The sequence below is a fragment of the Diabrotica virgifera genome, chromosome 1, assembly GCF_917563875.1.
Source record: "Diabrotica virgifera virgifera chromosome 1, PGI_DIABVI_V3a".
Lineage (NCBI taxonomy): Eukaryota > Metazoa > Arthropoda > Insecta > Coleoptera > Chrysomelidae > Diabrotica > Diabrotica virgifera.
Window position 1 is genome coordinate 157,546,748 of NC_065443.1, and position 15,114 is coordinate 157,561,861.

At 35.5% G+C, this 15,114-nt stretch overlaps 1 protein-coding gene across 2 annotated transcripts in view; it reads right to left on the reverse strand.

Annotated features, from left to right (window-relative positions):
* LOC126878793 (UDP-glycosyltransferase UGT5-like) overlaps positions 1 to 15,114 on the reverse strand; it is a 140,414-nt gene that overhangs the window by 26,284 nt on the left and 99,016 nt on the right. For both annotated transcript variants that reach the window (XM_050641689.1, XM_050641687.1), the window contains exons 3-4: positions 8,535 to 8,707; positions 7,286 to 7,505 (exon numbers count right to left, since the gene is read on the reverse strand). In XM_050641689.1, the coding sequence (XP_050497646.1) occupies positions 7,286 to 7,505; positions 8,535 to 8,707 (393 nt within the window). The remainder of the gene's footprint in view (positions 1 to 7,285; positions 7,506 to 8,534; positions 8,708 to 15,114) is intronic.

Below are 15,114 nucleotides of genomic sequence, written 5' to 3' on the forward strand. Positions count from 1 at the left end.
CAAAACATCTAAGTTTTCTTTCAGTTGCTTTGGTTAGAGTCCACGTCTCACACCAATACATGAGCACCGGTCTAATCACTGATTTATATATTTTGATCTTTGATGCTCGTGTTAGGCTCTTAGATTTAACAGTATTGGGGAGGCTATACATACATCTGTTTGCTGCCTGAATTCTCCCTTTTATCTCTTCCGCGACATCGTTATCTGCAGTGATTGTTACTCCGAGGTAGGAATTTAAAACTCTCCACTCTTTCAAAGTTATATGGGTCTATTCTATCTCGTCTGTTTTGTCGGTTGATGCACAGGTATTTGGTTTTTTCTTCATTTACCTTAAACCAGTTTTCTTTGCCTCCACCTCCAATTTATTGAAAATCTCCTTCAGATTGGTGACTATGTTTTCAACAATGTCAATTTTGGTTCATTTACTGTCAATAATTCTGTTCTAATTTGTGCTGTACTTACTACTTTCTCCAGGATTATATTAAAAAGAAGAGGTGACAGCGCATCTCCTTGTTTCAGGCCACTGTTTATTTCGAACGATTCTGAGAGTTTGTTACCTATCCGTACTCTGGATCTACAGCCATTTACGCATATTTTAACAAGCTGGATAAGTTTTTTTGGGACTGAAATTTCTGCCTTTGCATTCCACATCTGATCCCTTTTTTATTGATATCCCAATTTATTACAATCTGCCGTTTTTTACAAAGTAATAAGCATTAAGTGATATTTATAGCGGCTAAACTATTGAAATGTGGCGAACATACCCATTAATATGCCGCTCTTAATCTTAAACTATTATTGGTTCTGGGAAAACATGAATTAGCACTACACTTGTTTTTGGTTCTACACTACACTAGATCACTAGGCACTTTACGTTTTAACCTGCGCACAGTTGTTTTCGTTTGGAAAATATCTGTTTTTTCCAGGTCAGTTTTCTATCCAGGTGAATCCCAAGGTACCTTACATCATCTTTCTGTGGTATTTGTTTGCGGTTAATACATAGAGGTAGACAGGTTCCTCTACGGGTTGTAAATGTTACATGTATCGACTTTTGCTTATTTGGTTTAATTCTCCATTTTTGTAACCATTTTTCAACTTCAGTTATGTTATTTTGTAGGAGTTCTGATGCGATGTGTTGATTCTTGTTGAAGTATAAGATCGCAGTATCATCTGCAAATGTAGCTGTTGTTGTACCAGATGATGTTGAGAGGTTGGCAGTGTAGAGTAAGTACAGGACAGGATCCAGTACACTTCCCTGGGGCACCCGCTGTATGGGTTGGAGTTCTGATATTTCATTGTCGTATTTGACTCTAAAGCGTCTATTAGTAAGACATGGCTTTAGTAGTGTGTAATAATTTAGAGACAAACAACTCTTCAGCTTATAGAGCAACCCATGGTGCCATAGCTTGTCAAACGCTTGTCCTATGTGTATGAACAGGGCGGAGCAATATCTGGATGCTTCGAGGTCTTTATGGATTCTGTTTACTATTCGATGTACTTGTTGTATGGTAGAATGTTTCTGGTTGGATCCAAAGTGGTGAGATGAAATTATTCCCTTGTCTTCTAGGAGAGGTGTTACTTTCTGTTGTTTCTTGTTGAAGAATAATGTTTCGCTTTTTCTGTCTGTCTTGTAGTTTTTCTTAGCATTCTCTATCAAACTATTTCCTTGTTCTCTTCCTGCTTTTCTTTAGTTACGAGTGACTCAAATTAAAATATTATAAAAAAATCAACTAAAAAGCAAAAAATAAAAAAAAATTCAAACTCGAAGGATTCTTCGAAGAAAACTGTTGACAGATTAAATATACAAAAATCTCACACATTTGTTAAAAAATTGAAAAAATCTAACATATTGGTTAAAGAAAAGCGTGGGGCGCGAAAAGTAAAAAAGTATCTATCCTCAAACCGTTTATTCGATGAAGACGCACCCCACGCTTTTCTTTAACGATTGAGTTAGATTTTTTCAATTTTTTAACGAATGTGTGAGATTTTTGTATATTTAATTATTCTAACAGTTTTTTTCGAATAATGCTTCGTAATTTTAGTCACTCGTAACTAAAGAAAAGCGTTTCTTAAAAATTTTTTTTTCATATTTTTTTTATTTTTACTTTTTGGTCTTACACTTTTCAAACATTAAAATATATCGTCATGTTTAAAAAAAGGATGTATATGATAGACACATTTTTTGCATTTATTTCAATATTTGATACATATACTGTACATTTTCTGTAATTTCTTCATACGTTTCTTAAATCAAAATCATTATTTACACCTACTACAATTGTCTCAGTCTTTCCGTCTTTTCTAATGCTTTACTATTGCACGGTGTAGACCCTGTTAATTTCCACTCCATCCATTAAGGGTTCGTAACAAACTTTAAGTTAATATGCCAAAACGAACACTAATGTTAATTGTAGCACGAAACGTCTCTATCTGTGGTTTTTCTAAGACTACATAAAAAAACACTAATTTTTTGAATTCGAGTTTTGGTTGAAGTTTTGTTTCGTATCGTATTGAAATTTGACACGAATAAGCGCCGATGTTTATATAAACAAAGATATGAGCGTTCAAAATCGTCGCCGCTTAGGATGTTTATAAACATGATGTACAAACATGAAAAGTAGTCGGAATCGGCAAAAAATTTGAAACTTTATTGTTTATTTATGAAGCATAACGTAAACAATTAACGTAAAAAGTGAAATCATTTATAGTTCATATAATTAGCTACAATGTGTAAAAGTTTCAAGTTTCCACATTGTAAAAAACAAGAGAATTTAAGCATTTTCCATTAAAATCATTTTTTTTTCTATTTAAACAATTAATAAACATAAATTTTTTTTTATTGACTATTCGTGTATTGTTCCCGCGAATGCATTTGTCTGCAAATATTCATTCATTTGCATTGAAGAAAAGACAGTCAAATTAACGTCTAAAGATTTGACCCAAACGACTGAACTAAAGAAAAGCGTTTAAAAATACTTTTCTTACAAGCCTTAGTCCAAGTAAACATTCGATTTATCGAGGGCATCTTAACAAAAATTTTTTCAATCACAAAAAACGACAAACTTTTTAACTGTTTAAAATAACAAATTAATGTATAAAAGCAGCTAATATTTTTATAATTTCACGTGTCCGGTTACTTTTGCGGGTAAGTGTAGGTGAATTTCTTTATATAAGCAAATATTGCAAATTATCCTATTAATCAATAATTAATCAAAATTGACAAACGCTTATGAACACACCAAAACTTCTTGAGCCAGAAGTATTTCAGTTTTGAAGCTTTTTGATAGTATTCGAGACTTCTTCAGTGGTGAAGGTTTCGTAAGGAATATTGTTGTAATGTTGACAGTTGTTCGTCGTGTCTTCAATCCATCCAGCATTGTTATAAATAGTTGGCGTTGAAAGTTGGTTTCCCCAAAACTCGTGAATTTCTTTTTGACTTGGGTATGATTTATTTTCATTTTCTACAGTGGAATTAAGTTTCTTATAAAACGTCTTCTCTGCATGCTCAAAGAGTATATTATTATCGCATTTCCGGTTGTTACTAACTTTGTATCTCCTTAGGCGGTCTGAATAAACGGAGCGTTTTTGTTTTAATGTGCCCAGGCAATGTTGAGTTGTGTTGTTTTCTTGAACATGTTGTCAGTATTTTGGAGTATTTCGCATTATTTCTTCAGCTCTTGTAATTAATTTTCGACTCGTTGTTCCTCGAACATATTCCGTTACTTGACCAATATCCCTACGTAATGATTCAATTTTTCTTAGCAGCCGTTTTTCCCAAGTTGCAATGATGTAACTAGACCTTCCATTATTAGCATCTCGTTGTATTCTGATCTTAATGCCCATTACAGTAGCGATTGCTGTTGCTGCACATTAGACCAACATATGCAAATATTCTAATGGTAAGATTTTACGCCATAAATGGGCAGGACTTCGGTGTTCATAATAATTTGTAACAGTACACCTAGTTTCTTCCGACAGTTTATTCTTAGTAGCGGTGGTCTTTTAAGTGGGTTTGTTCCACTAAACTCTTATACGGCTAGTGCAATTTCGTAACAGACTATCATGAAAATCCTTGTTGTCCTCCTGTGTGTTCTTAGATCGAGATTCTTGTATGAGAAGCTCAGGAATCTGCTCATGTGTTTTGTTAGTCAACTAGCTCTTGACTATTAATCTCCCGTTCGACTTCGCACTTTGCTTTTGATGGCATCGCGTCTAGTCTCTGAGATAAGATTATTTCTTTTAATTACCCGGTATTGGTCTACTGCTCGTTGTTCAGATGCTTGAATATTTGGGTATTTCCTTCAAAATTCGGCATAGAGTTGTTGTCAGTAGCAGTAGCCGATCGTTTCCTGACCGAGGTTTCATCATCATTCTCTTTGCCTTATCCCTATGCGGGGTCGGCTTCCCTAATTGCATTTTTCCACACAATTCTATCTTGGGTCATATCAATGTTAATCCCCTTTACCAACATGTCCTGCCTTATCGCCTCCCCCCAGGTCTTCTTTGGTCTTCCTCTCCTACTCCTTCCAGGAATCTGCACTTCAGCTATTCTTCGTATTGGGTGATTAACGTCTCGACGTTGAACATGACCAAACCATCTTAACCTATGCTCTCTCATTTTGGCATCAATTGGTGCCACACCTAGACTTCCCCTAATATACTCATTTCTAATTTTATCCTTCTTTGTCACTCCACTCATCCATCTAAGCATTCTCATTTCCGCCACATGCATTCGTTTTTCCTCTTTCTTTTTCACTGCCCAACATTCAGTTCCGTACATCATAGCCGGTCTTATGGCTGTTTTATAGAATTTTCCCTTCAGCTTCATTGGAATTTTTCTGTCACACAACACATCACTCGCTTCTTTCCACTTCATCCATCCAGCCCTAATTCTACTGCATGCATCTCCATCTACTTCTCCATTACTTTGTAATACCGATCCTAGGTACTTAAAACTATTGCTTTTCATCATCCAAAGATACCATTTTATTTGTAGTAGCTCCATCTTTAAATGAACATTCCAAATACTCTGTTTTTGTCCTACTAAGTTTTAAACCTTTTTCCTCCAGAGCTTGTCTCCACTGTTCCAGTTTTTGTTCTAAGTCTCTTTCGCTATTTCCTACTAACACGACATCATCAGCATACATTAAGCACCATGGAATGTTACCCTGTCGTTTCGCTGTTATCTGGTCCAAAACTAATGAGAATAAATACGGACTAAGCACAGAGCCTTGGTGCAATCCTACTTTCACATGAAATTTATCAGTCTCTCCCACACCTGTCCTAACACTAGTCGTTACTCCCTCATACATATCCTTCACAATCTTTACATATTCACTAGGGACTCCTTTCTCATTGAGTGCCCACCACAGAATCTCTCGAGGAACTCTATCATATGCTTTCTCAAGATCAATGAATATCATATGAGCGTTTGTTTCTTTACTCCTGTATTTTTCCATCAACTGCCTTATAATGAAAATTGCATCTGTTGTTGATCTACGTTTTCCTGACGTTTTCCCAAGTATTTCAATAGCAGTCTCTCTAATACTACTGGCCATTTTTCTCCAAATTGTATTAGGACTTCCTTTCATGTTCCAACATATTTTCTCTACTATTCTTCTCCTGAATAGACCTTCTTTCTCATCTTTCAGCAGCCACCACTTGATTTTTTGTGGTCCTCTCCGATATTTTTGTTTAGTTTCGCTTTTTACTTCGATGTCCAGAACAAGCAGCTTATGTTGTTGGCTTACTGTCTCACTAACTATTACCTTGCAGTCCTTGCATTCACGTATGTCTTCTTTCCTTATCATGAAGTAGTCTATTTGGGATTGATGTTGTCCACTTTTGTAGGTAATAAGTTGAGTTTCTCTCTTTTTAAAGAATGTGTTAAAAATCGCCATATCCAATGCTGTTGCTAATTCAAGCATATCATCTCCAGCTTCATTTCTAGTTCCAAAGCCTAATCCCCCATGTATTGTTTCATATCCTGTCTTGGTTTGGCCCACATGTGCATTGAAATCACCTCCTATTATAACTTTCTCCTCTGCTGGAATATCACTCAGTACGTCTCCTAATTGATCATAGAAAGCTCTTCTTTCATTCTCACCCAGACCTGTTTGGGGAGCATACACACACACAACATTCAATACCTCTTTATCAATTACAAATTTCACTGACATCATTCTATCACTCGTTCTTACAACTTCTACTACGTTATCTTTCATTTCACTATCAGCAATTATACCAACTCCATTTCTAGTGTTACTACTCCCTACATACCACAATGTGTATCCTTCACCTAGTTCTTTCGCCCTTTGTCCTTTCCACCTAGTTTCTTGAATACAAGCAATTTGAACTCGTCTTCGTTTGAGCGCATCCACTAACTCCAGACTCTTACCTGTAAGACTACCAAGATTCCACGACCCTATCCTGATTTTTCTAACCTGCAATGGTGTTCCCCCTGAGATAGTCCTCACCCGGAAATCCGAACGGAGGCTCATTTTACTTCCAGCACATTTTACCTCAGGAGATGCCATCATTTCAGTATAAGTTTTGTTTTATATAATTGGAGAAGGTCTTTTCATTATTATGACCTGAAAAGATTTTGTTTGGATATTTCATGCCTGAATGCCTTTTCTATCAGCACCATACCCTGCCCTGCACGTTTAGCCAATACACCACCAATGCAACCAAAGTGCAGTATTACCCCACACCCGCCTGCATTTTTCTGTATAGGCCAGGATCCCTACTGTAAGGACTGCCCTATAAGCCAATGTATTGTTGCCCGTATTCCGCCACTAGGAGGCACGAACTTTATTCGGGATACGTTTCCTGACCGAGGTTTGGATAGGTTTCCGATATGTTTGGATAGGACCGAGGATACGTTTCCTGACCGAGGTTTGGATAGGTTTCCGATATGTTTGGATAGGACCGAGGATAGGTTTCCTGACCGAGGTTTGTCACCTTATAATAAAAGCGCAAAAGGTTTTCGTTCATGGACACATACCATTTCATGCGCTGCCTCGGTCGTCCCGATTGAGTGAGCGCCGCCGGATGATGTTCTAGCGCAACACCTTTAACGAGTGAAGTTCTTGTTGTTGTTTGACTCACTTCTGGTTGTTGTTAGGCTGTAATAACTCTTTGTATGACCGGGGCACGCCTCCTCAACTGCCATCGACGCGCGACGTCCCTATGTAGTTATGAGAAACATAAGGGCATTATCGACCAACCAGATATATACCTAATATAATAAAGAGGTAAAAGTTGTACTCTAAATAATATTAACCTAAAATTTCTTTTTGTGGCAACCACTTTCTTAGGATAACATTTTTGGGAAGATTATCCAGATCGGCGTCAAATTTCCATAGAACTGTTTGTTTTAGTTGACCCAATGCTTCAATAATACTGTTCTTTTTATCGTCTTTAATGTTAGCAGAATGTATATTTGTTCCAAATGACATTAAGATTACACCATCCTTGGCGTTGTTCATTATATTCATAAATTCCTAAAAATTAAATGGTTGTCATTAAGAATTTTATATCATATAAGAGAATAACTCATAAAAGAAAAAATAGTTATTTATGTATCAAGGGCATTAAATAGATGTTTATACCCTAACGGCGAAAAGGTTGTAAACTCTAGAGCCTCTGGCCCGAGAGCTTATATGTCGTCCGAGGGTATAAATATCTAATAATGCACGTGGTGCATACAAAACTTTATGTCATACCGGTTCATTGCATTAATTAAAGTTTTAATTTTATTTTATATTAATTAAAAGTAATATTATGTTTGTTCTAACATCAGTTTCAAACGGTTTAAAACCATCAGCGAATAGTGGACCAGCGCGAGTAGAGGGGATAGCACTGGTGACTGTATTATGTTTTCTCACTGACCAACTGCTTGCTAGAACAAACCTGTTGTATCGCAGCAGGTATTTAGTACCGTTGCTAGGAAAGTGATGTTGGTTCGCAATTTGTTATTAACATAAACAAAGTTTTTCTATGTGACATTGTCAAAAAAGTCAGAATGCAAGAGAAATTCCATATTTCTGAAGAAATAGTTAAAAAAGCCAAGAATGCGACTGAGAATCTCTTACCGAAAAAATACAAAGAAACGTATGACAAGGAATACGCTAAATTTCTACAATGGATGGCAGAAAATAATACTACTAATAATAAATAATACTATAATAATACGAAAATAATAATAATACTACTGGCATACTTTGGAGACATAAAGTATATTATGCCCGCGCGGGCATAAAGTATACCATTATGTGGTTCGTAACTAAGTAATAAATACACAATATTAAACCGGTATGACATAAATAAATATATATTACGTCATGCATAGAAATCGAAAAAATGATAATAATATGTTGTAATTCAATCAATTTAGGTAAGTTGGTTGGACAATTATGGGTATGTGGATTTCAACTTTTCATTGATGCATGCGAATGAAAGAAGAATAATTACTTATTTATTAAAATGTTATTGTTTCTACACTTTAAAATTTAAAATACTCTGTGTCTTACTTCAGGTAATTCTTTGCCCAGGGTAACATGTAATCCCCCTACAGGTATAATATTTGGAGCCAAAGGTTGCGCATGATGAAATCCTGGTATGGTATTACATAAAACCAGTGATACGTGATTCATCAAGGAATCAAGTGGTGCTAGGTCTTTCCCGAATGCTTTAGTGGCATATTCTGCAAAAAGAAATAATAAAAATAACTTTAGATGTACAGTATGGTGGAACAGTTAAAGTCAAATGGTCTAGCCGGATAAGATACTGACAAATGCCCTCAGCGATACCCCAAAAATAAAAATACCTTCTTGTAGTTTAAGAGCTGGGAGCGGATTTTGTGCGTGATAAGTAATATGGAAAAACTATACGGGGATATGTTGAATTAGTTGTGTACATGACTTTCCCCAAACGGGCGAAAACCAGAGTGGGGGACGAGGGTAGTTATAAGGGGCCAAAGTCTCGGTTTTTATTATTTTTTTTGTGACGCTCATGATCGAGATTTGTGCACCAAATTTTGAGAATAAGTAGGTCATGACGTAACTAAGTAAAATCTCCAGGGGCGGAACGCTGCTTGGGGTACAAAGAGGTGGTAGGCAGGGGTGAGTATAAAAATATGAGGGTTTTTTTGCCGTTAGTGATTGAGATAGTGCACCAAAATTTGGGAATAAGTAGATCATGACATTACTAAGTAAAATTTTAAGGGAAGGAACGCTGCGTGGGAGACAAATGTTGTGTTGCGTCACAAAAAAAACAAACTGCGACTTTGACTCCTTAAAACTACCCTCGTCCCCCACTTTGGTTTCCGCACCTGAAGATTTTGCTTAGTTACGTCATGATCTACTTACTCCCAAATTTTGGTTCACTATCCCGATCACGAACGTCACAAAAAATCCCTTATAATTTTTAAATTCACCTCTGCTTCCACCCCTTTGTCGACCACGCAGCGTGCCGCCCTGGAAATTTTACTTAGTTACGTTATGACCTACTTATTACCAAATTTTGGTGCACTATCTCGATCATGAGCGTCACAAAAAAATAATAAAAACCGTGACTTTGACCCTTTATAACTACCCTCGTCCCCCACTCTGGTTTCCGCCTCTGGGGATTATACTTATTTATGTCATGGTCTACCTTTTCCCAAATTTTGGTGCACTATCTCAATCACGAACGTCACAAAAGACCCCTTATATTTTTTATATTTACCCCTGCCCCACCCCTTTGTCGGCCACGCAGCGTTCCGCCCCTAGAGATTTTACTTAGTTACGCCATGACCTACTTATTCCCAAATTTTGGTACACTATCTTGATCATAAACGTAACAAAAAAATAATAAAAACCGCAACTTTGACTCCTCATAAATACTCTCGTCCCCCACTCTAGTTTCTGCCCCTTGGAGATTTTGCTTAGTTACGTCATGATCTACTTACTCCCAAATTTTGGTTTAGTATCTCGATTATGAACGTCACAAAAAACCCCTTATAATTTTTATATTCATCCCTGCCCCCACCCCTTTGTCGGGTACGCAGCGTTCCGCCCCTGAATATTTTACTTAGTTACGTCATGACCTACTTATTACCAAATTTTGGTGCACTATCTCGATCATGAGCGTCACAAAAAAATAATAAAAACCGTGACTTTGACCCTTTATAACTACCCTCGTCCCCCACTCTGGTTTCCGCTTCTGGGGATTTTACTTAATTATTTCATGGTTTACTTATTCCCAAATTTTGGTTTACTATCTCGATCATGAACGTCACAAAAAATCCCTTATAATTTTTATATTCACCCCTACCCCACCCCTTTTTCGGCCACGCAGCGTTCCGCCAATGGAGATTTTACTTAGTTACGTCATGACCTACTTATTCCCAAATTCTGGTGCACTATCTCGATCATGAGCGTCACAAAAAATAATAAAAACCGCGACTTTGACCCCTGATAACTACCCTCGTCCCCCACTCTGGTTTCCGCACGTTGGGGAAAGTCATGTATACAATTAATTTAACATATCCCCGTATAGTTTTTCCATATTACTTAACACGCACAACATCCGCTTCTATCTCTCCGACTATTGTTCTACATAAAAAATTATTCGACTAAAAACATTTTTATAGCCCTAGTCCCACTCATAACCTCAAAAAACAAAATAAAAAGGGGGTTTTCATTTTTTGGCGATATCTTGGGTTTGCAACTGACAGTTGGCCATTGAAATCCAATATGTGAGGTTTTCTCCATAAAAAATTCCAACCACGTGGGAAGAGTCCTGTGTTGCCCTGGGTAACATCCAGGCATATCTATAACATCATTTGAATTTTATATAAATATGTAATATAACATAATCATTTACATTTAAAGGGTTTTTACCCAACACATTTTGGTGGCTCAGGCATGCAATTTTTGGCTTTTAGAACACTGATGATGGATTTCTTAATCTGAGAACGTTTTGTCTCATTGTGACCCTTATTTAGGGTATTTTAAATAAATATACCTTTTACAAAAAACCTAGTATTTTTTAAAATAACTCAACCGTGCACTTCGCCCGACGCTAGTTTACAGTGCGCCAATGTTTGTGAGAAGAGTGACTTTAGCGTTATAAATAAAAAATTACCCGTGTTGAGCTGCCCCCCCACTTGCAAAAATTAAAAAACAAATAGCCCTGATTTATGAGCTATTTATGAGCTCTCATATTCCGCAAACTAAAAATTTTGAGCTCGTTCCACTGAGCAGGAATTTGATACTGTAGTGGGGGGGGGGGCTGAGTCAGCCCCCCCCACTACTTAAAAATAGGAATATTGAATTGGTTTTTGCGGCAGAATTACGAGCTATTTATGAGCTCTTGAAATTATATAGTTTCGATTTTTGAGCTCATCCCCTTCACCCCCAAACAACCCTTTAATTGATTTAACTTAAGAAAAAAATGCTGAGAAAACTTAAAAATATCGTATTGCGGATATAATTCCTATAGCGTATATACTCTAAGAGTAAACTATTAAATCACGTGCATTTCGATTATTGAGCTACAACCCCTTCGCAAGAAAACCACCCTATCTTCCCGGCTTAAGAGAAAGTTGTACTTAAAATGCATTAAATTAATTATTTGGCGACTTCATATCATTTAATAATTTATAAGCTTCCAAATTACGCGCATTTAAATCAGTAAATTGCAATTTATTTTGTATAGTGTAGTCACTGAAAGTAAAAATTAACGATTACCTTCAATTTCGATGAACCTTCATCGATTTTCACGAAAATTGGTCAGTGGTTAGATTATACCTCAAGAAACAAAGGTAACATGGTACCACCTTGCGCCTTTACCCTGAGGGTGGAAATTCGCCCCTTCTCGGGGGTGAAAATTATTTTATAAAAAATAACTGCACAAATCTATAAAAGAACAAATTATAAGCAAAATTTATTATATAAAGTTATTAAAATAAGTCAATACTTTTTAAGTTATTAAAGATCAAAAATTTTAATTATTCGTGAAAAAAATGCATGTTTTGAAGCGGTTTTTCATAAATCACTGAAAAACTGTAAGTTTTTACAAAAAAGTTAATAGCAGTTTTACTCGTATAGCTTATATTCTAAGAATAAACTCTTAAATCACGCGCCTTTCGATTATTGAGCTACAACCCCTTCGCAAGAAAACCATCCCATATTCCCGGCTTAAGAGAGAGTTGTACTTAAATAATTTATATTAATTATTTGGCGACTAGATATCGTTTAATAATTTATGAGCTCGCAAAATATACGCATCTCAATTATTGAATTGCCATTTTCTTTCTATAGTGCAGTCACTGAGGGTAAAAATCAACTATGACCTTCGATTTCGGTAAATCTCCACTCATTTTCACGAAAATTGGTGAGCGGATTTTGATGCTATCAACTTTTTCTGGAGCTCATTTTTGATAGGTATTTCTAAGTACTTTGACAAGTATTTAGTACCTAAGTGTTATAAAATGTATTTCTTTCGCGTTATTTAAGATTGAATCCTTAGATTTAAACAGTCACAGAAAAAAATATAAATTTAATTACCAATTACTTACTTTAAATTAACATTAAAGGGTTTTTCAAGTAAGCAATTTATTATATTTTTTATTTGCTTCAATGTTAGTGATGAACACTTTTTTGTAAAAACTTACAGTTTTTGAGTTATTTATGAAAAATCGCTTTAAAGCATGCATTTTCTTTCACACAAATTAAAATATTTGATCTTTAATAACTCAAAAAGTATTGATTTATTTTAATCACATTATATAACAAATTTTGCTTACGATTTGTCCCTTTCTCGATTTGTGGGGTTATTTTTAATAAAGTAATTTTCACCCCCGAGAAGGGGTGACATATACCCCAGGTTAAAACCCCAAGTTGTTATTGTAAATTCGTGAAAATGAATGGAGATTTACCGAAATCGAAGGTTTACCTCATAAATTATTAAACGATATATAGTCGCCAAATAATTAATTTAAATTATTTTAAGTATCTACAACTCTCTCTTAAGCCGGGAATATGGTGTGGTTTTCTTGCGAAGGGGTTGTAGCTCTATAATCGAAAGGGGCGTGATTTAAGAGTTTATTCTTAGAATATAAGCTATACGAATTAAACTACTATTAACTTTTTTGTAAAAACTTACAGTTTTTCAGTGGTTTACGAAAACCCGCTTCATAACATGCATTTTTTTCACGAATAATTAAAATCTTTGATCTTTAATAACTTAAAAAGTATTGACTTATTTTATTAACTTTATAAAATAAATTTTGCTTTTAATTTGTTCTTTTATTGATTTGTGCAGTTATTTTTAATAAAATAATTTTCACCCCCGAGAAGGGGCGGTATCGACCCTCAGGGTAAAGGCGCAAGGTGGTACCATGTCACCTTTGTTTCTTGACGTATCCTCTAAGAACTGCCCAATTTTCGTGAAAATCGATGAAGGTTCACCGAAATTGAAGGTAATCGTTGATTTTTACCTTCAGTGACTGCACTATACAAAATAAATTGCAATTTACTGATCTAAATGCGCGTAATTTGGAAGCTTATAAATTATTCAATGATATGTAGTCGCCAAATAATTAGTTTAATGCATTTTAAGTAAAACTTTCTCTTAAGCCGGGAAGATAGGGTGGTTTTCTTGCGAAGGGGTTGTAGCTCAATAATCGAAATGCACGTGATTTAATAGTTTATTCTTAGAGTATATAAGCTATAGGAATTATATCCGCAATACGATATATTTTAAGTTTCCTCAGCATTTTTCTCTTAAGTTAAATCAATTAAAGGGTTGTTTGGGGGTGAAGGGGATGAGCTCAAAAATCGAAACTATATAATTTCAAGAGCTCATAAATAGCTCGTAATTCTGCCGCAAAAACCAATTCAATATTCCTATTTTTAAGTAGTGGGGCGGCTGACTCAGCCCCCCCCCCCCCACTACAGTATCAAATTCCTGCTCAGTGTAACGAGCTCAAAATTTTTAGTTTGCGGAATATGAGAGCTCATAAATAGCTCATAAATCAGGGCTATTTGTCTTTTGATTTTTACAAGTGGGGGGGCAGCTCAACACGGGTTAAAAAATTATAGAAGGTATAGATTTAATTTTAGAAAAATCTTTTAATAAGTTTTTTTTGTAAAATTTTCTGAGTTTTTCAACGGTTAAGTCAGTTTTTTTCTAAGATTTATATTTTCGGAGTTATTTAAAAAAAAAACAAATAATTTCGCAGTTCATTTGTTTAATAAAAATGAAGCAGCCACTTCTTCAATAGAACTTGAAAATTTATCTTGTTTGGTTTTTTCCGAAGTCAAAATCTATATTGACTCCCCTATAAAGATATTTGGACTCCCAAGATGAACTGATGACATCAAGCGAATGGCTGGCCACAAATGGATTCAAAAAACAGCAAATAGATATGAATGGACACACCTAAGGGAGGCTTCCATCCCACGATAGATGGAATAGCTGTTGCTGATGATGATGATAAAGATATTTAAGTATGTCTTAAAGTTTTCATATTGTCTGATTTAACTTGTTTGATTTTCCTGTCTGGCGGGTGATAGTGGTCTATTTAGTCATCTAAAAGGTCCTGGGCCCCCATATAAAATTATTATTTATGACCACACCGTTGAAATTTTTTGTACTTGTTATTTGGGTGGAGTCAGGGACAAATTTGGAGCTTGGCGCATTATGGTAGTGGGGCGTTTGTCTGTCAAGCGGTGACGAAGTTGTCAATTTTATGCAAAAAAAATTTATAACCACATTGGTCATTTTATTTTAATTAATGGTTTTTATCATATAAACAGCGAAAACAATTTTGTCGGACAAAAATATTGGGCCATATGACGCGTCGGACACGCTAAATATGTCAAATTTATGAAAAAAATAAATTTATTACCACATGGATAATTTTAACTGAATCTACCATAAAACCTTTTTACAATAATGTGGTAACCTTGTCGGACAATTTTCACGGGGCATATTATGCGCAGTCGGATGCGCCGAAGATGTCAATTTCATGAAATTTTTTTATTTACAACCATTTTTCCGACAAAAATAGGAGGTTATAAGTAATTATATTCTAAATAAAAAAATCTAAGTGTCGGACAAAAA